Source organism: Onychostruthus taczanowskii, unplaced genomic scaffold (assembly GCF_017590055.1).
Source record: "Onychostruthus taczanowskii isolate IOZ18803 unplaced genomic scaffold, ASM1759005v1 scaffold3, whole genome shotgun sequence".
NCBI classification, from domain to species: domain Eukaryota; kingdom Metazoa; phylum Chordata; class Aves; order Passeriformes; family Passeridae; genus Onychostruthus; species Onychostruthus taczanowskii.
The window spans coordinates 8,862,422-8,884,816 of NW_024500349.1; the positions used below are offsets into that span (position 1 = coordinate 8,862,422).

The window sequence follows — 22,395 nt, forward strand, 5'->3', positions numbered from 1 at the left end:
AGTGATGAGATTTTTAGAAGAGGTTTAGAGACTAAGAAATGTAAAATACACCAAAGTATTTATTAGTTCATACATTGTTTTGATATTTAACATATTTTGCAACCACATAAAACACAGCTTGAGTATTACTCTCTCTTTAGTTTCTCTAATAATAAATAATGTGAAAAATGCTACCTTAATCTTTAAGTCATTGCAACAGGACACATTCATAAAAATGCCATTAGGGTATGGCTGAATTTTAAGTGTTTACAGTCTTTAAAACAAAAACCCAATCAACCAATCAAAAAAAAGGCTCACAACTTAGAGAACAAAACTGGTTTTTAATATCCAGGTTAGTGATGCTCCTGATTCAGATACCAGCCAAGCCACTTCCATTTCTAGAACTGGATACTCAGCAGTTATTCAGAAATCCCAACATGATCCAAAAATTAGTCTAGATATTTCATGAGCTCTTTTTCACCTTCTCAAAACAATGTCAGTTTCAGAAGACTACCGTACAAATGCAGCAATTTAGAGTGATATTAACTGCTCTGACGGATAAACAGCTCTGTAACAATTACTACAAGAAAATTACTGCTCTTACAGTAAGAACTCAGCATGTTTCTAGTTACTGGGTACTATTTCTTCCCACCTTGAAATCTGGTTTTGTTTGCACAGTTTGCAAACTCCTATGGTAAAGGATTAATTTCTTACTGTGAATTTGTAGAACCTCTAAGGGTTTAACTCGGTAAAACATTCATTCATGCCATATGGTAGGCAGAAGAGATGTTAAGCAAATAAACAATTTTACAAGGTATTTAATTAACCACCTAAAATTCAGCTGAAGGGTCCCACTTTTTTTTTACCCCCCCCCCCCCCCCCCCCGATTTTATGCTGTTAGATGCCAGAACAGTAACAGCCAAATGCATGAGGATTCCTCTGGGAAAGAATCATGGGAAACCCTGTACTTTCAAGAGCTCAAACCAACACCCATTAGCCCGAATCCATGAAAACATGCAGCCCTATGCTTCACTGAGGATGGGTGTGCTTCCCTCCACTTCACTACAGGAAGAATAACAACACCAATTTCAACAGAACTATTCACTAAACTGGTGATAAGCATTTTGATGAATCAGAGGCTAACATGTCCAATTCCTAGCAAGACTGAGCTTGAGGCATTCTTCTTTCCTTCTCCAACCAGTCTGGCTTCAGATTTTCTTTCTTCACTAGTAAAGTGTTCTCTTCTACCCTGGTCTTAACCCAATCTCACTGTCATCATGAAACTGCACACCAGAAAAGGTTCACGACTCTCTTAAAAGGAAACATTTTCTAGTTACAGTTTGTTCTGGCAAGAATGTTAGTAATACAGCTCAAGCACTTTTATTTTACTATGCAACACCCAAACACTACAGTGAGACAATGTTATTTGGGAAAAAAACCAAAAAACGCATATCCTTTCTTCCTAAAGGAAGTGCATTTTTAGTATACAAAATTTAATGCCTTAGGCCAAATAAGTTTTATTTCCATATACAAGCTGTGTAAGAGACTTTCTTGTAAAGTCTAAATAGTGGTTAGGAGGGTTGATGAAAATGGTATTTTGTAATATGCATTGTTTGACAACAAAATTTAAGTCTCCTCTTCTAGGTCACTGTCTCCACACCACACCTTGCCTTCCACTGTACTTGCTGCCACAGCTTTAATATTAACCTGTGTGCCCATCCGTAACTCAGCATGAAATCTGGAAGTAAAAAAGTGCTCCAAGTCTCTAAATACAGCTACTCAGAAAAACATCTCTATTAGAAGATAAAGCAAATGAAAGTATTTCACAGTTTGCCATGTTGCTCCACTAGGTCTGATGCAACTGGATGGTCACAGGAAGAAAAACAGAATTAACCTGGCAATCTTTAACATTAAAGCCAACTGTGGGCAGACCTGTAGTCAGAGACACAAGGTTACTGGGGGGCATGTAAAACTCCTGGACATATTTCTTCATTTAAGTTTGGTTTTTTTGGGTTTTTTTTTTTTGTTTTTTTTTTTTTTTTTTTTTTGCTGTTGTCAAAGGGGTTTTTTCCCCTTTTTTTTTTGTTTTTGTTTTATCTACAGGTGCACAGCTGGCAGTTTCAGGGTACTACAAGGCCTTGAGAGCCACCAAATCCCACAAAAATTTTAAGTTCAGAAATGACAAATGCAGCACTCTCTTCCAATACACTAGAAATTTCCATATCACCTGACTAGAAAGTAGGAAAACAAAAAAGAAAATCTGTGCTTGAGTTGACTTTTACTCATTTTCCTGGTCATTCCCATTCCCCTACTATCTTTGACAAAAGAAACATCTCTGTTCAAATGTGGTAAACTTTCAGTTACTGATCTGCAGCTTCACTGGTCTGTAAATCTGAGGAAAAATTAAGATTTAACTGAATTTATCAAAAACACAGTAGTAAACAACCCCCTTTTATTTCCACCTTTACCATTATTCATAGAATGTTCAATAACATCTTTCTGTAAATAAAACTGCACAGTTCCTTCTGGAAGGCTAAGGCACATTTCAACAGATTTGGACACTAATAAAATGTAATGGTGACAACACCTAAAACCAGAAGTAACCTCTTATCTTTAGGGACCATTCCTGAAAGGAAACGTTTTTCAGAAATGAAACTACTGGAGATAGGCTGAAAGTTAGGCAAAATGAACTTCTGAGTGAGCATGTACTGAGAAAAGTGCTAGAAAATGAATGGTGAAAAAATGGATACCTTACCTATAGTATGTATGTTTACACACAGCATAGTTATACACATCTACAAAATAATATCTACATATATTTACCTGTAATGAGCATCATATATAATGATTAACATGCTACATTACAAATAACTTTCCAAATAAACAGCTCCAGTGTAGACCATATAAAAGATGCCATTTTTCAAATAGTGGTATTTTCAAGTGCCTGGTACCTCGAAAATCAGTGACTTGAAGGCTGTATTCTTTTTTACATACACAAAGAACAGTTAGCAAGTAAGTACATTCCAATATGAAACATTCCCAGAAAAAATGGTCCAAAAATCCTGAACAGAGGACACGCTAGACACAACAAAGCATTCTGACAATACTCATAATAATGCTCACCTGTAGATAGGCTTAGAAAACTCAATTTACTCTATGGAGCACCTTTACATTCAGTATTTTCCACATAGCACAAAATGCTTTTGAACAACTGGAAAGTTGTCAAAATTTAAACAGTATTTTAGTATTAAACTTGTTATCCAAAGGCTACAAAACAGCAACAATTTCATTGAATACACTTGAGAAATATCAACTATTTGTAGTTGACCTAAATGTGTCTTCCATTTGCATGAAGTAAGCAGTACTAAAACCTACAAGATGCCAAAATTCTGTCAAAAAAGGTTAAGAATGCTACAGAAATTGCATATAGATGCATCAAATCTGAAACACCAAGGATAACATGACATAAAAATAATTCTCCTCTTCCTAGCTTAAAAATAGTCAGATACCTAAAAATGTCGCAAAATCATCTCTTTCGATAAATTAAGTAAATTTATCATAAATTTGAAGAGGAGCATAAAAAAAAACCCAACACATGCACAGCTGTCAGGAGTTCAAGATTTTGTTATGGATAATCCTTTTCCCCATCGACAAAGTGACATTTTCAACATCACACGAGTGAACAAACACAAGTGACACTGGCTTCACTAATGGAAGGATTTCACATGTAATTCCCTTCCAAGTAAGCACTGCTCACATGCCACAGAGAGCAATGGCCTGGGGATTGGACCACTTCATTGTTACCATTGATGAATGGATTTGAAACCCTGTTTTCTGGAAATTCAATATACCAAGAGGTTCACAGACATATATGGATATTTCTGAAGACTAAACTCAAGGTTTATAAATAGCAGACTAAGGATAGAAACAAGCAACTGTGTTTCAAGCCCTCAGCCATGAGCACATGGAGCAGACTGCCAAGTACTATAAAATTTAGCACAACCAGCATCGTTCCTGAATATAATGAAACTATTCCATGCTCTTTGCACTAGATATGCCACTTGTTAGCTCACACTACAATATCCAGTAGTGCTTGGAGTTTTGCTGTTTTTACAGCACACTGGTATTTAACATCAATTTACAATGAGCAACACCATTTGAAGACATTTACAGTGACATATGTCACAGAAAACAACTAAGTTACTTAACATTCTATAAAACCTTACGTAACACAACTTGAGGTGTTTTTCCTCTATTATAATTCAGAGGAATTGTACAGATTCTTCGTTTTACTGAAGTTACTGAGAATGTACTGTCTCAAAAGATTACAAATTATTTTAGAAGTGACAAAATCTTTCCTCCTGTGTGGTGGGCTAAAACAAATACAATTACAGGCCACAACTGACAGACTCTGTTGTAAGATGCAATTCATGTTTATCATCTTTTTCTTCACAAACTGCAGCTGAGCCACCAAAGTTTGACACTTGGAAGCATAGATACTGAAGTGTTCTGTCACAGGACTGAATGAACAAACTGCTGCTATCAGAGGTCATTTCCTATAAGCCCAAGTACACCCAGTGCTCAGCCTTATGGTACAGGAAACACCTGTGCCTCCATGGCTTTCCTCTGGAAAATGCTATGTGCAACTGGAAGCCCTCAAGGGCAGTTCACTTTATCCCAAACAAATGCATCTTAGCAAACAGTAGCATAAAATCCCTCTGTATCATGACCCAACCCAGCAGTCAACAACTGAAGGAACTCACACAAGCTACAGGGTCAATGTAAAGCGTTTCTTGCAAAAAGATTACTTTACCTGTCAAACCTAATCCCATTTATATCTTCAAGAGAGCAACCTCACATACAAAACTCACAACTCTTTATCACATCTGAAAACTCAGAAGGACCTTTTGTATAATGATACCTCAATATTTTTCATATATCCAATCTTTTCCTAGAACATCCAGTCAGGAATTTTCCTCTTTTCTTTACCCCTCAATCTTCCCAAGGAAAAAGACCTTATTTTCTTTTTATTAATATCCTTTCCTAACCCATAATGCCAACAATCACCCTTTTTTGCCCTCTGTCCCAATCTCACCTGCTGCTATAACAAGTTATACACAACCCATTATTTTTCATGTCTACTTCATCTGAAGTTTGCACTTTGTGTTTTGCCAGCAGAGAGGTGATGTGTCTAAGACCTTTTCATCCAGACAAATATAAATGTTTAACTTTAAAACTACAGATACTGCGTTGTCCAGATTCTTACACTATTATGGCTACAAGACTGCATTAGACAGGGCATTCAGATAATTTAAACATTAGTATTATTCCTGCATTTACACATATTCACAGCTCCAATTAAAAAAAACAAAAAAACCAAAAAAACAAAAAAAACAACCACCAAGAAACGACCCAACAGCTTTTCTCTCTCACTTATTCATGCAATCAAAACTCACACCCTGCCCCCCAACATTCATGTGTTGGATTACTGAAATATGTCTTCATCAAATGTTCTCAAAATATCACTTCTATTCTAATAATCTTGGCTTGTTGTTATAACTGGAGAGTTCCTGTACTAGCATCTACCATCACTTTAACGTCAAACAAAAGTTTTTTTGTTTTTTCCTTTACCCTTTTATTTGGTCTGTAATAATGGAAAACAGCTACTGAAACCCATGGGTTTTTCTTGACACAAAGTCATCTTACTACTTCTGTGTGTATTAGAAAATACACTTTTCCAACTACTAACAAGAAAATCTACCCTGCTTGTCATCTTCTCCTCTCCTCTGCTTCCAATTAAAAATAAACTAGGGCATATCAATACACTAGGTGTTATTATGATTTGTCACAATATGCACTTACATATCATGTATTATTCAAGACTCTTTTGGACTTAGAGACACTAAATGGTAGATGAATCATCTTACTACACATGCAGGATGTCAGTTAAAATAAAGAAGAAATAGGCACTAGTGCAACAAAACATTTATAGCAGTCACAACTAAAAAATTTGGTAATAATCTTTGGCCAATTCATCAAACTGCTTAGTCCACTCACAATTACTGAGTTATTAACAAAGGCTTCATATGCTAGTTTTTAAACTCAAAAGAACTCCAGTTCTTTAGAACTGGACAACCTAGTTAAAGGAAGCAATGTGATTCATAAAACATAATTAAATTAATCCAAATTACAATAAAATATGAACAAGATACATTTTTTAACATGCTAGAAATATCATGTGAAGACAGTACTCCCTATATTTAGATTTCCCTGAAATTTCAGGCACAGCAGCGAGGTAAGAAAACACCTAAGGAGTTACAAAGAGATAAATATTAACTCTAATTATTGCTGACAGCACACTTTGAAAACTTTATAACCAACAACAGAACATTTTTGTTAGGTAATATACTCTCTGAACAGAAGCTTCATAAACATACCAATTGAAGGATGTCCTCATCTTTTGGCATAACACTAAGTTCCAATACGCTGTCACTGAAAGAAAGGGAAAAAAAAAAAATCACAGATAAACGCTCAGAGATTTTAATTTCTTATTACAAGGATAATCCATTTACTTCCATAGAGGGAAACTCTTCAAAAACTCCAAAACTCACCTATTATGACAAACACATGACACAACAAAAGTAAACACTGATTTCCTCTAGAATCTTAGGAAGTAAGAGTAGAAGAGAAATCTGACTGAGCCAATTTATTGAGGCAACACACTGGTTGGGGTAGTTCCATTTCCTTTTTTTTCTCCCTTAAGTCCTAAAGTACACTACTTGTTTAGAGCTTCTTGGACAAAACAATGCGACAAATCTGTGAATAAAAGCTAAAACTTTCCTTTCTTCCATTTAAAACTAAAGTTTCTTAGCACTATTTAGAACTGCTGTGGTGACATCATAATCACTGACTCATTTGAAAAGAGGAGCAATACCAAGGCCAGTACTGACCTACACCTTTCCATCCAATCATCTCCTAGCAGGATCCTAGAAGGATCAACAGTCATTCAGATGATATCTGAATTATAGATTAAAAACACTTGCTATTTGTAAGCACTGCATTTGTCATCTGAGCTGCTGAAACCACAATCAGCAGTAGCATAAAGATCCAGGAATCTGAATAGTTTTATCAGTGTGACTCAAACACTACCAAAATCAGGACATCAAATGTACAGAGTACCAGCTACACAGTCAAATATTTTAAAAACAGTGAAATCCACAGTTGGCATGTACCAGAAATTAGGTATTTTCACAAACAAGAGAGAAGCATATGCTTGTAACATTGGATACAGAATAGATGAATTTATTATGTCATCTGAGATAATGGAATAATCTGCTCACATTCATTAAATGTGAAGTGGAACAGGTACAGAGAAAGGCTGCAATAGACTAATGTACAGCCTATTATAACGAGGCCAAAAAACCAAAATGAAGTTACTGTGACCGTTACTCAGAAATCTCACATGTCAGAATTAAAAAAGGATATTTAAAAAACGTGACCAATATCAGCATAAGTATCAGTGGAACCTACATGGCTATCTCAGAAATCAGCTCATCTGTACTGGTTAGTACAAGGGTGAGGAAAGACAAAACCAGCACAAAGACTGGCCCAACTACAGGGCACACCGATCAGCCTATGAAAGCACGGAGATGGGACCTCAGTTTATTTGTGCAGAAAAGAAAGCCATCATCTCAAAATGTAATGTGTGATTTATTATGCTTTCTTATATGAAAAATGTTTCTATTTTGTGGTTCCTTTCCCATTTTCTAGCAACCACAGACGTAAGGCTGAATTCCAAAAGCAGAGTAAGGGTATTTGGTTTCACAATCTTTTTAAACCACTATTCATTTTGGAAAAGAGTGTTCTCCAAGCAGCATAAAATTTTATAGTCTTAAAACTGAAGATCAGCAGTGATTTAAGTTGTTTTTTTCTTTTAAGTCCCCACACACCTAGGTAAAAGTAAGTATTTAAAAGCCTTGTGAAGATTATTTTAAAATACTGAATTACAAGAAACAAGGGAGTATTGACTTCATGTGCACTTCAATAGCACTTCCCATACTGACTGAATGCATAAACAGCTTGAGGCTTTTTTAACCAAGTGTTCAGATTTCAGCTCTACACATGGACAGCACATATGTAAAAATCATATCAGGCAACTGCTTGCTTGCAGGATGAAGACCTCGGATGTCAAAAATATGATAGCATTGCTCCTCTTGAAGTACTTTTTGTATAAAAAAATATAATTTGACACAGAACAAACCATACTCATTGAAATATTTTGCATGTTTCTCCTCCTCTCCCTTTCTAAGAAAGTGATTAAATCCATTTACACAATTAACATCTTTTTAAAAGACATTCAGAGGACTAAAGGGTTCCATTCAGAAACAATGTTTTACATGTAACTCTAATAACTACTTAATTATTCTATTCCTGTTTGCCTGAAGAACCTTTTGAAGACAATTTGGATATTCTAATTTCATATTTTGTGATGTGTTCTCAGGATGTTTTTAAATTCTGGTATCAGAAACAGAAATTATTAAGGAGGACTTCTGGTTTATTGTACAATATAATGTAAATGCAAACTGTGAACTAGAAAGTGTTACTAAGAAACACCACACAGAAAGTGATAGTCTACACTGGAGCACCAGACACAGTACTCAGACCTCTCAGAGGTATTTATCATTCCAATTACTTTCATTACACATTCTGAGATTTAAATTCAAATGTCGTGATTCCAAGTTATCAAATTAAAGCAGTAATCATAAAGTCTATCTTCTGATGCATTCTTTTGTATTAATGAAAAAGATTCAGTAGCTAAACTCTGTACATTTCTGAGTAATCCAAACACTTTCAAGAACAGTTTGAAACAAGAAACAAGCAGAATAGACAATCATTCAAATTCCCCAGTTTAAGAAGGGGGGGAGAAGAGAAGTTGCAAATCAGAATCTGTTTCTTCTTTTATTTGGAATAATAAATAATTTACAGAGTTTATGTTAGCAATCAACATATCTCCAAGTTGATTATATATGTAAACAGATAAGAAAAATTCTTAATGGACCAAAACAGCAAATGTTGGCAAAAAGTAGGAAACGTAGAGTTAAAAGTGCAGTCATGATTAATCTTACAGGACTGTAGTTAATTTCAGCAACTCTTCTGTGGTGTGCCTTTCATCTCCCAGAGGAAATAACTAGTGTAACTTTAGGGTTTTTGCTATCTCCAAGCAGAGGAAAATAGAAAACATTCCAGACACAGCTTGAAACTTTTCTATGAACAGTAATGTTCAGTCTGAATTATATCCCACCCTTAAGTCCCAATGGAAGATACGGGTATCATTTCATCTAAAGCAGCTAAGTTCTGATATCTGCAGCATTATATAATGAAGACAAGCAGCTAGAATTGAACAACTTTTCAGAAAAATAATAAGCAGCTATAAAAATGGAGCCACAGAAGTAACCTAAAAAAATCTGCCTGCCCTGAGTTTTATTGTAAACAGCTGAACAGTGAGCAATGGGGAAGCCCTCTCTTTAGAGAGAAGAGAGGATGAAATGTGTTGTAACCTTCAAATCTGCTCTGAAGAGGAGTAAAATGACAAAAGAACAAGCATTTATACTCACCGATATGTTTGAATGAGTAATTAAAAACAATAAAAGTACCGCAATCAAAATGTCTAGAAAACCAACATAAAACACTATGAAGAATATGAAGACTTTCATTTCATGCAACACATTAAGACTACAAAGAAAACTGTCTTTAGTTATAAAAAATACTTCAGCAGACAACTCAGCCTTTCAAAAGGCCTTTCAGCAAGCTTCTTTCACAAGGCCAACTAAAGAAGCCGAGGTGTGCAGGATGAAAGATCAGCTAAGACCCAAAACACAGCAAAAACTGTTATCACTGGGTGTTTTTAATGTGAGGACATTCAAGAGTGAATTTGTGCATGGCCAACCTATCAAGAATTGCTAAATCAAGCAATGAAGATAAACCCTGTGGTTCAGCAACTTCCTGAACCAAGGATTTATAGAAAGGGGGCTGGTATTATCTGACCACTCAATCACTCTGTAGTTTCAGCGTTTTCACAGACTTCAAATATATCTTTACTGTGTATTATCATAGAGGATAATGGCATAACAGACCATCAGTCTGGCCCAGGTGGCAATGCTAACGCAAGAGCAGCATGTACCATAATGCAATTTTATTTGCCATGAAATGGCAGCATAAGTAAAATAACTCATGTTCAGACCAAACTGCTCTGAGCTCAAAAATAGTTTTCAAGCGAAGAATGAGAAACAGCTGATCCTTTAGTCACATGAGAAGTACTGTCTGTAAGCTACAAGATACACCTGATGTGGAGGCTGAGCTCTCTTTATGGATCAGAATTAATAATATTTATCTGTTTATCCTAAGAGGTTCAGCTGTAGACTTCCTGATGATTGAATATGCTGTATAAAATGCTCAAGGATACACATGACCTTTTGTTACAATCTTCTGTGATGTACACATCTGGCTCGAGAAAACAAACTGTTCTCTCCTAACACAATAGCATCCCTTCATCCTCCCTGCCCTCATGGAAATCAGGGGGACAGATGCAGCAGTGTGCTACACCCTTCCTGGCTGCACTAGATAATCACTGACAAGGCCTTGTTCAGGTGTCCCCAGTTCACCCACAGTGGGCAGGGGTTCAGTCCTACTGAACAGTTCACTACCTACACTCACCGAAAATACACTTGATTCACAGGGACACCTAGAGCTAAGCATCACTGACCACACAAGCCACTCAAAGATGTGACTGGTCTCTTTTTCAGATTAAGAGAGTTGATTGACAGACCTACATAGCTCACTGTATCTTGGGTATACACTATTGTACAATAGTGCTGCTTGTAAAAATGCAAAATAAAGAAACGATGCATGGCTAGTGTTATGTCCAGTGAAGGAAATAAAGCCCATCTGTTCAGCTCTTGTACAGACAGCACTAATGACACAAAACATGTTTCAGTCTACCTTGTCCATCACAACTCTGAATACAATTTTGCTGATTATAAAAAAACCCAAAACAACAACAACAAACATCCAAAACAAAGCCACAGCGACACAAACCACCCGAGGTGGACGCATTTTGAACAAAATCTTGAGTAAAGACATCACTGAAATAGGAAGAGCAGAATCTGATTTTTCCTTCTCCAAACAGTAAGCATACCTAAGTTTTAACATGTGATGAGCCAGTAAAAATATGACACATGAGATGTACTTAGAAAACATTCTTTCATGCTGATCATAATACATCTTTTTGCCACATAACTCAGTATTATATTGAAAACTTGTTGTTATAGAACAGAAATTGCCACCAAGAAAACTGTAAAAAAGAAGGGAGACATGAAAGAGTATCTAGACTCATGCATAGACATGATTTCACAAGTGCTTGTGAGCTGAAGGAGCAGTAAATATTAGTATTTTCCCAACTCTGAGCAAGGTTCATAATTTGCTGCCTAACAGAGGAAAGCAAAGATTTACTGCAAATATTCTGCAGGTGCGCACTAGCATAAATTTCTCCTTCACCAGATATGCTGATTTCTAGTTCTTAGATCTCATAAGCAAGGTGGATTTTATAATCTTTTTTTCCAATTGGCACATGTATATATACCTAATCTGTCTCTTTCAGTTCAAATTTCCTCTATAACACTTGGTGTTATTTGCTAACAAGGGACAAGTACCAACAATAAAAGGACTGTGGTACAATTCAGCACACCTTTCTCAAACTTTTCTCAGCAATCAGCAAATATATTAAAAAAGATAAATAATAAAACTGAGTGTATATTAATGAAAATTTAGTAATATGATGACTTTTCCAAACTACCATAAATGGTCCTTTCATGCTCAGTACATAACAAGTATAATGATAATACATAATATAATACTTAATTGATAATGACAATGCTACTATATACTAATATAGTGATAATACTATTATCTTACCTGTTCTGTATTAAAGCAATGACTTGAGAATATGTCTTCCCAATAACACTTTCTCCATTGACTTTTATAATTCTGTCACCTGTAGAGAGAAAAGTTATAACTGAAATTAGTTTATCTAGATGTTTCTTAAAAGTTTTTATTTTGTATTTCTATACATCACAATAATCAAGAACATCTATATGATAAATTCAAGGTTAGTCTTCCTCAAAAACCAAAAATTATTTCTCCAAATATTTTGTTACACCTTCCTGGTTTAGTTTCATACACTCTCATAAATTAATTGTCAAATGTATTGAGTAGAGCTCTTTTTAGCCTGTGATGAAAAACCTATCCTGTTCTTTTGACCAAATTGTATTTAAGACATCTCTGATCAGACGAGCAGAAAGTTATCTTGAATTTCCTTATGGAGAAAATGGTCTGAAGGATTACAGGTCGGGAGCTTTAAAAAGCTACTGGAAAAAGAAGAGCTGAAAGAGAGGTCTTGTACAAAATGAGGCAAAGGGAATGGTTTTTTTCAACAGTAGTTTTAGAAATCAAAATCTCTTTTTGTTTTTCTGGCACGATCAAATCAAAGCAAGAAAAACCTGTCACTGACTACTCACGCTGTCTTGGGACAATAATGCTTCTAATGCTTGTGCTCTGTGGAGGTTCCTCATACAAACCCCATGGATTAACAAACTACACAGATCTGACACTTCAATTTTGTCTGCACACACAAAGTAAACATCACACTAATGAACTGATATATTTTCAACTTTATAAAAGTTTACCTATTCCCCTTTATCCACTGGTTACCTTCTTGCCTGAAAGAACTCTGAGTTTTCTCTCCCACTTCCTAAGCAATGAAAGAAAGCTTGGTGGCAACAAGCTCTGAACCCTGTCCTGGCTAGGTCATACTGCAAACTTCCCCAGAACACACCAGATCCTTCTCTGGAACTTCAACTGGCTCTTTTCCAGGTTGTTTAAGAACAGCCTGCAACGTGGGCTACAATGCCACACATCTTTACTCAGTATTCCCACTAAAAACTATAATTAGGAGTATCATTACAGTAGGTCATATAATTTTATCTGTACTTGTGCACAGAAGCAGACTAATTACACACAGCAGTGACACGAGTCTACTTGAAATGCTTTTATTTTTCACAGAAGCAGACTAGATTACACACAGCAGTGACACGAGTCTACTTGAAATAGGCATCCCATGGATCTGCCAAAAGATCTGATGGGGACACACTGCAGAACTGGTTACATAAATGACATGAGCACAGACAGCTCTGCAAGTACAACTTTGTTCTGTTTCAGATACGTAGGAAGGGGAAGTCAGTGCCTGTAGTGCAAAAAAGGATACAGAAACATGAAGGCTTTTTCCAACAGCCCTCCATCAGTCTGGTGGCCTGCTACATATTTTGATCAAAGTAGAAATTAATCAATGTCCCTTCCACACACATTTTATTTCTTTATATTCCTGCATATAGATAAATGACAGCACGAAGATCAAAACATGGAAAATATAGATCTGTTTTGGCTGTTTGTATTTCAATATTTCTAATATTTATGAACTCTATTTTTTAATGAAGTGCCTTAGAGGTTAAATATGGGAGAAATATTACCTTTCTAACTCTAACAAAGAAGATTTTACAGGAGTAGTCAAAAATACTTCCGAATGGACTGTCTTAAATATATCTTTCTCTATTCCCCAAATTTGCAAGAATATTTCAAGTTTTCTGGTGAGAAGCAGCCAGAAATGAAGCTCATTTATCACACATGACGAAACTTACATTGAAACTTCCAGTATTACAAAGGACCTTGCAGCAACGAAACAAGAATTGACAAACAATTTCCTAAACTCGTATTGAATATTCAAGTATTTTCGTGTAACCATGAAACAGAGCAAAATTACATTAGCAAAAAAAACCCCAAAACCAGTTAATAATAATAACAGTTGATTCTGCAAAATAAGAAATGTATACAGTGTCTGCATGAGAGGTTAAGCAATCTACCTGGCTTATTCCCTGAATGTTTTATAATACCAAGGTAGAGATATATTACTATATTTCACCCTAAAATTCATAAACAAGAAATACTAGCATGACCTAATTAGATGTAACTGCTATAAGCAGTGTTTTTAAGAAGATTCTACTTATTAAAAATGTCTTCTCTCATTTATTTTCTGCTCTTTATTCTGGGCTCTTAAAAATCTCTTCTATAACGAAAAAAAAAATTCTCTACAGATTTCATCTCTCTCAATTTGGCAGACACTGAACAGAGCAGAAATTAACATGGTGGTTCCTCTGTACAAATTCAACATATGCTGTGTTTTATCAAGCCAAAACATCTTTATATAATAGCAATCAAATTTTACCAAAGTAGCCCTTCTCTAAATAACTACCTAAGGAGGAGTTAAAAAACACCAAAACCCTTATGGTGTACAAGTGAGATCTAGAACTGTTTTTAAACTGATCAACCTAGGAACTTTGCATTTCTTTAGAAAGAACATACAAAACTTATTCTATTCCAGTCAATTTGAGGTACGTAACTCTTTTCCAAAAATATATCAACATCCCATTATTGACATAAGCGCAAGTCTTTCAAAGAAGAGAAGTTCTGCCACATTTTTAAGAAACCTGTGTTCATAGTGGCATCCATCTATGTATGTAATTTTATCACCTGTAAGATTTTCTATTCTAATACAGTTTTTTTTTCTTTTAGCATTTAAGTAAAGGTATGACGCAGTTCACAAAGAACCTCCACGTTTTCTGCTCTCTGGTTTGATTAAATGAGCAATTGAACAGAATTTTGTAAGAACAGGAACTTGGACTGTTCCTATTTGATTTAAAGAAGGTAGAGTAGAAAAATTTTATTTCATGTTTGAAGACCTGAATGTTTTCAGGCTACCAATTTGTCCCAAACCAAAGAAATAGGAGTGTACAGGTATTATTTGCCTTTTTTCCTCTTCTTCATGTATTTTATTACTATCTTTAAGATAGCAAATCAAAAAGACTAAGACTTTAATACCTTGACAAGCAAAACAATGTTCTAAGGTGAAAAACCCTGGAGGACAACTTAAAAGCTTCTAAAGGAAAGAAAATGGTTTTAATGGAAGCTACAACTACATAGCAGCAAACTTAAATCATATGTATTTTACATCATGCACATAAACATGCTATTGAACAAAATGGAAGCTAGAACTACATTGTAGTTCTTAATCTTAAACTTAAATCATATGTATTTTACATCATGCACATAAACATGCTATTGAACAGTACCTGTGCACAGCCCAGCTTCAAAAGCAGGTCCACCCTCTTTAACTTGTTTAACAAATATGGTATCCATTGGCTCCAGTCTATTTCTTTGTTTTCCTGAGAAAGAAAGAACATTTCTTAATAGCATTTCATTATACTGCATTAAAATGTTTTAATTTTAAAATACTTTGGGATGCAATCCTGCTGCATTCACAGAAACGTACAAAAAAAAGTATGTAATGGAAACTGAAAAATAAAATTTAAAAATCTTCCCTTAAATGGAAAAAATGTAACATTGATTTACAGTTCTCATGGACCACAAAAGTGATTTTCCAACAGTTTTTCAGAAACTCCAAGACGAAGTGTAAAGTTTTCTTGAAGATTCATCAAGGTTCAAAAAGAAATTTATAATTCAAATTGTATGCATAGCATATATCTGCACATGCTGTATATCTGTATATATCTGTATATACACAACTTCAAGTAATCTACAGTAGTTAAAAACCACGTACAGCTGTATTTTCTTGCTTTCTCAATACACACTTAAGTTCTATACTTCCAGAAACACAGGCACCTTTTGGTTTTACATGCCTCTCATCAAAGCTAAGTAATTCTTTGCTAAGCAGCCACAGCTTCTGAAAATCAAGATAGGAGGGTGGGAGCGTGTACAGTAAAACAAACAAAATCCAGGGTTATACAGCAGGCTAAAATACAGTGTAGCTGTCCTACATTTGCACACAGCTGGAGCAAGCCATTTTACAGCTTCTACACAGCTTCACAGATGGAATTATTATGCCAGTGAAGTTAAAAAACCACAACCAAACCTCCAAATTACCCAAATACTCACAAAGAAAACCACCCAGAAATAATGAAAAATAAATAAATAAATGCATCCATTATGGCCCTGCATGGTCCAATGCTCACAGAACCAGTGGCAGAACCTGAAAGGCTACAGCCAAATGCACACAGTCATGGCCACTGCCAACTCCTGGCTCCAGTTTCTATCCCTGTTGCACATTTCCAGCCAAGGAAGTGCCACCTTTGGAAGCTATGTGGTGACAAGCCAGCCCAGGGAACTGACAAGGAACAAAAATAAGCTGGGTCTGTGCTCCACTATAGCAGGAAACCCCGGTTTAGTGGAGAGACGAGGAGGACGAGGCTTAAACTGCAGGAAAAGAAGGAACAACAGCACAAGAGAAAAAAGGAATTGTCTAAAACTGGCATTGCTGATAAAATAAACTCCTTAAAACTGACATCATTAGGTTCTAACCATGTCTGAAATGAGTGACCTTTGATTTAGGCACAAATGGCCCTACTTTTGGAAGAAGTATTTTCCCCACGCCTTTAAATGTTCCACCTAAAACGTTTAATAAATCACAGTAGTATTTATTGAATATAAAAAGATGCCCCCTTAACCTCTTTTTTTTTTAGTTCAGTTTCCATGTGGGCAAAGTTCATTTGAAAAACTTTAATAAACTGCAAAAAAACAGACAACCCTGTGACTCTGATTCACATTTTTTAGATCCTGGTTTTAGCCTAATGCCTTTATTGTGCAGATCCTCAGTGCCCTGCCATTTTACCATAAAGCAGTTTAACAAAATGGCTCACTCATATGGCTCTAAATGGCCTTCTCAAAACAGTTCCAGATTGGGAGCAAATAATCAAAAAGTTTATTTCACAGAATCAGATAAATACTATATATAAAGCAACTGAATTACAAATCAAGAAACTCCAGCTGGCAGCTCAGTCCCCAAATACTTAAAATTTAATTAGCAGGATACAGCTACAAGACATACAAAATGCTCTTTGTGAGCCAAAGTTAATATCTGTCATTTTTAATCTGCAGATTTAAATAGACACTGAACATGTGATGGGTCTCGTCCTTTAAAAAGCCAGTAACATTTCATCAGGTTTAGAGAAGCTCCAAGATTAATCTACCCAGATGTCATGAACAAAAAGTTGCTTCAATCGCTTACAAGAATGAACTTAAAATGTGACCTTTTATAGGACCACCAAACATTCTTCCAGTGCTGTCACTTATCTTTTACTGAAGTCACATACATTTCCTAAAGTGGCAAGAAAAATAAAAACAATACAGCTTCCATAGCATGTTTAATTTATCACACCTCAGCTTCCTTTATAAAATACTCTTCAAAAAAATGTTAGCAGCCCACTGCTAGTTTGCTTAACACTCAAGTGCTACTTTATGCCTTGCCTATACCTGAACATGCAAATCAAGAGGTCAGGCAGATAAAGCTACTCCCATTCAGTATGCAACACAGAACACCTCTAATACACCTCCCACTTCTGAGTAAAAGGGGAAACTTGCCACAATTTATGGAAACCAGAGACTGCAGCCTTCCCTGACATCTGACTTCTGGCCTGCCTGTCAGCTACACTGGGCACATTACAGGCAATCACTTCACATTTCCACAGCTATTTTATCAACCAATTCAGAAAGCGAATTGCACATTAACTTGGTTCTTTGTCCTACTTGCAGAAGGGTGCTATATTAAACAGTCATTCTTACTTCCTAAAGGTCAACCACCACATTAAAAACCAATTTAAGGGCAAAAAAAACAGGATAAAAGGTTCAAAATGCTGATCACATTTGCATGTTCATTTTACAATTCAGCACTATCCAAATACAAGTAGAAACAAGAAGAAATCTTAGAACTCTTAAGCTCTGGTGGATAAATGTACGTTCTTCACTTCTCCTTGATCTTCTACACACTTGGATACAAACCAAATCTTTTTTAATCAATCAATAGAAATTGACTTCCTTAAATACATAACCTCAATGTACATTTATACTTGGGAGTGAAACTCAAGCAAAGCTAAGCAATACTTTTTGACAGTAGAAGCTAACAGTACTTTTTCAGACCAGCTGAAGGGAATAAATCTTGAAAATGTGCACTCAATTATCATAAAAATAAACCTCAAGTAAAATGGATTATCTAATAACTCACCTCATGTCTCAAAATTTAACATTCACTATACTCTGATTTAATTATGCCTAAATCTCCATGTGGTCCTGTCTGCACCCAATAATCAGGCAAAAGCAAGATGCTGGCTAGAAACGGGCGCCTAAACTGCCCTCTTCCTGAACACCACAATATAGAATAGAATATCACAGCCAAGAGATTTACCTCAAGTTCTCCAGCTCTGCACTACATACTATCAGGATTCACAATTTTTGTTTCTAATATCAAAAAGACCAATTTTTTTGAGCAGCAATTCCTGACAAGGTGATACAACAAAGAACAGTAACAGCACCTCAGACTCTAGTTTGTAAGACATAAGTTTTATTTGTGCTTTTCCAATGCTCATTACTGCCTATGATTTTGCCTCCTTCCTCTTTCTTCATACTTTTGTAAACAAAACAACATACTCTCTAACTGAGCAATACATTGCAGGCTACCAGCAAACACAACAATTTCTCCCAAATCCTCAATTGCAAATGAAAAATAAGACATCATGCACACACAAAGAACAGACAAAGTGTGAGGTCCCAGAAACACATTCACATATGCAAGGAAACAGCACAGATGAAAAGCACAACTTCTGTAAAAATAACTTCATTTGTACTTCATTCCCTCTCAAATGTAGCTATAAAAAGAGATGTTGTCTTACATTAGGGCAATAAAAAGAAAAAAAGCAAATAAAGTAGGTAAGTATACAACTCAGCTGATCAGAAACTGAAAAGCCTATCAAGTTGTCCTTTCCTGTACCACTTTTGTAAGGACATGAAAATTTCCAGCATGAGTAAATGGTCATCAGTCAGTATAAATTCAAAGGCAAGTTTTTGTCCAGGCAGTACTGTAGTTTTGCTAACAGAACAACTAAAATACTTCTTGCAGTGCAATGACTCCTTTCAATGATGTTATCCAAATGAAAATATAACTTCAGAGTAAGCAAACTGGTGTCTGAACTTTTAATTCGGAGATTCAGCATCATCAGAAATAAGGAAAGAAAAATAAATATCCAAGTACCGAGAAGGCTCAAGACAAAAATTCATTGGCTTAAACAAGGATAGTAAGGAATCAGGAGAGTCTTAAGGTCCTTAGTCTAGACAACCAATGTCAAAAAAAAGTAGCCTTAAGAAGCACTAACACCTGTAAATCAAATGCAATACAAATATAGAAAGCCAACGTGTTTTTTCATAATTCTATGCAAATCTTCTAATTAATCAGAGACTACATGCCACCTACAATAATCACAGAGATCACAGTAAAATCTAGAAACTAAAATTAGTGCCTTGTTTTAACTTTTGTTCAAATGACTGCAAAATAGACTTTATTCATAGCACATATCGTGGAATCATTGATGATCTAACCTTTATACTGCCTGGATCTATGAGCTGAGACTTCAAGTCAATAATGCCTTCACAGTGTGACAGGAGAAAACAAGTCTCCCATTGCAAAGTTACAAAGGAAGCTTTCCTGACAAATGTTTAAGAGGCCACAAGTGGCAGAGGGGAATATGTTGCACTAGCAACCAGCATATTTACAAAATAATAGAATTCAAACATTCTTTCCCTAATAAAATGAAATATTTTTAAAAACACTACTACTTTTAAACGGAACAGTAGAATTAAGACTAGGTAATACTTAAAACTGGCTTACATCTGGGGAGTGATACTCAGTAAAGCTTCTCCTAACTCCCACAAATTTGATATAGAAATTAATTTTATCTAGGCGCCAATTCCAGCTTAATCCCCTAAAAATCTAGTTTGAAATACAGCTGCAACAAGAAACATAACTAGTATTGTATCAAATGCAGTAACCATGACTTAGTTTTTAAACTACTCATTGCAGAGCAGACAGTATTACTGTACTGCTCTAAGATTCACCTGGAAAACAAAATGACATGGCATAAGATATGCTATCTAATCTACCAACACACTACAGCATAGCAACAAGCACTTCATTTCTCTGAAGTCATTAACCTTTTCATATAAAACACAGATTAAAACATCTGAGTCATAAAGACTATGAAAAGTACAACCTTTACATTCTGAATAGGAAAGGAAAAAAGAAAAAACTACAAACTCATGCCAAAGTGCTATTGCTGACAGAGTTCTTCCTTTTGACCTGCAGAACACAAACCATCAAGTGTTGGAACACAGTATAATACATACTTTCATACAAAGTCTCTCCAACTAGCCACTGCTTAAAAACATGCCATGGCTCCTCTTCCTCAAGGGGAGAAGAAAAAATTCTTCTGCTCAGGACAGCTGAACTGTGCCCAGAAATCCTCATAACACAGGGATTCAATAAAGTCTACAGAGGTCTGTAAAATAACTTCTTGTAGAACATTTTTACTTCCAGCCCTATGCTCAGCAGATAGCAAAAGGATGACTTTCACTTTTACATTTAAGAAACCAGCCTCATGAAACACCTCAGATTAATCAATTAAGACAGGTTCTTAAGCACATCTTTCTCTGACTCAAGGAGGAGGAACATTCCTCTTGAGCATGAAGATCTACAAGTATGCTTTTGGCTATCCAAGGCATTTGAGCTCCACTGGTTCAAAAATGCTGAGTGACACTGATTCCTGGGATGCCTTTCAGGCAAAAGGAGGGGAACAGATACAGCATGGCAAATGCTTCAAACTGATTACTCAATCAAAAACCTGTTAATCTACAAAACTACTCAAAAAAGATTGCTGAAACTACAGCAGAACTTACATCTATTAACTGAGATTAAATTTAATTAAATATAAATCACAAACCTGTCAGGATGACATCTAACTGAGAGAGGCCAACTACAGATCATTCTGCATATTATAATCTGCAAAATGAGTTTCATACATAGTAAGCATTTCCCCACTAGCAATCTACTCTGGAAAAGGAGTCCAAAGGTCTCAGTCCAGTCCCAACAGAGCTTATTTCACCCACTGTCAAGCTCAAAGCAAATCAACTGAAAAACACCAGCTGAAACACAGTGCCAGGGATGAGCCTCTGAAAGAATGTGGTAAGTAAATTAGTGCCATTGAGTCATTTAGCAGAGAAACACTTGGCATTCAGCTCTCTAACACAGGAAAAATACATTCTTATTTCTCAAAGCACCTCTGGCATTTTGATTAGGCAACTCCAAAATGGTATTTCTTCTTTTGCTTACTTTTCTGTTAAACCATTTGACTAACACAACCTCATCCCTATCTACATGCCAAGGTAGGGAGAGAAGATGAGAAAATAATTTGGCAATGTTATGGAAAATATGTAACACAGTTTCAGCTTAGTTACAAACTCTCCAAAACTCTCTTTTCTCATTGCATCATTTGCCATTACTATGACTTTATTCAATTCTCTCAAATGTAACTTTTTAAGTTTAAAATTTAATCTATGATTAGTCTAGAGGATTTACTACAGTCATTAGATAAGCATAGAGCAATACAATTTTTATCTAGAGTGGTCAATCTATGGACTCTCCCTTAAATCCTTGGGAATTACACTTCATGTTTCTATTCAAAGTCAAAGATGATTTGAACTCAACAGAAACCACTGAGAAACATTATACATGTGACAAGCTGGAAAATGAATCCATTAGACATTCTGGATGTACTATAAGGGCACAAGGAATCATCAGGCTCTGATCTCAGTGGAAAACTGAGTGAGCCCTCTTTCAGCATTCTCAACATCTAGGTGTTAAAAAATTAACTTGGACCAAAAATCCACAAAAAAGGGGCAATTTACTGTCCTGCTATCCTGAAGCATTACCCTTACACACCTCGTCTTCTACTCCTAATTCTACTATCATATGCCTTGGACCCTGACACCCCAGCCATTTATGACCTTTCCACATAGTTGCTTTCACATTCATCCTCTTGTTCTTATCTACCTTGTTCCCATCATCACAGGCACAATATGTTTATTTCATAACAGACTGAGCTGATAGACCATGATGTTAAAAAAACATGGGATTAAATTAAATCCTGGGAGAACATAAACTACATTACAGAAATCAACAGTCTGTTAAAATAAATGAAATATTAAAAACTTCAGGCCTTATGTAAGCAGCAGTAATGCAGGAAAAAACCTTTTCCAGCATTTTTTCCACCCTTCTCTCAAAGGCTCTACCCTGCCAAAGCAGACTTACACAGAGCTGAAGAAGGACAGGTTATAAATTGCAACTATTTAGTGTAAACAATTGAAGAGTAGAACTTTTGTACATATTTAGGCACATTAAAAAAAAAAGCCTGG

General features: G+C 35.7%; 1 protein-coding gene across 7 annotated transcripts in view; it reads right to left on the bottom strand.

The window, feature by feature from the left end:
* The window catches only part of ARHGAP21 (Rho GTPase activating protein 21), a 112,326-nt gene that overhangs the window by 34,034 nt on the left and 55,897 nt on the right, over positions 1-22,395 (bottom strand). For all 7 annotated transcript variants that reach the window (XM_041408396.1, XM_041408399.1, XM_041408398.1 and 4 more), the window contains 3 exons: positions 15,216-15,308; positions 11,950-12,028; positions 6,417-6,471 (listed from right to left, as the gene is read on the bottom strand). In XM_041408396.1, the coding sequence (XP_041264330.1) occupies positions 6,417-6,471; positions 11,950-12,028; positions 15,216-15,308 (227 nt within the window). The remainder of the gene's footprint in view (positions 1-6,416; positions 6,472-11,949; positions 12,029-15,215; positions 15,309-22,395) is intronic.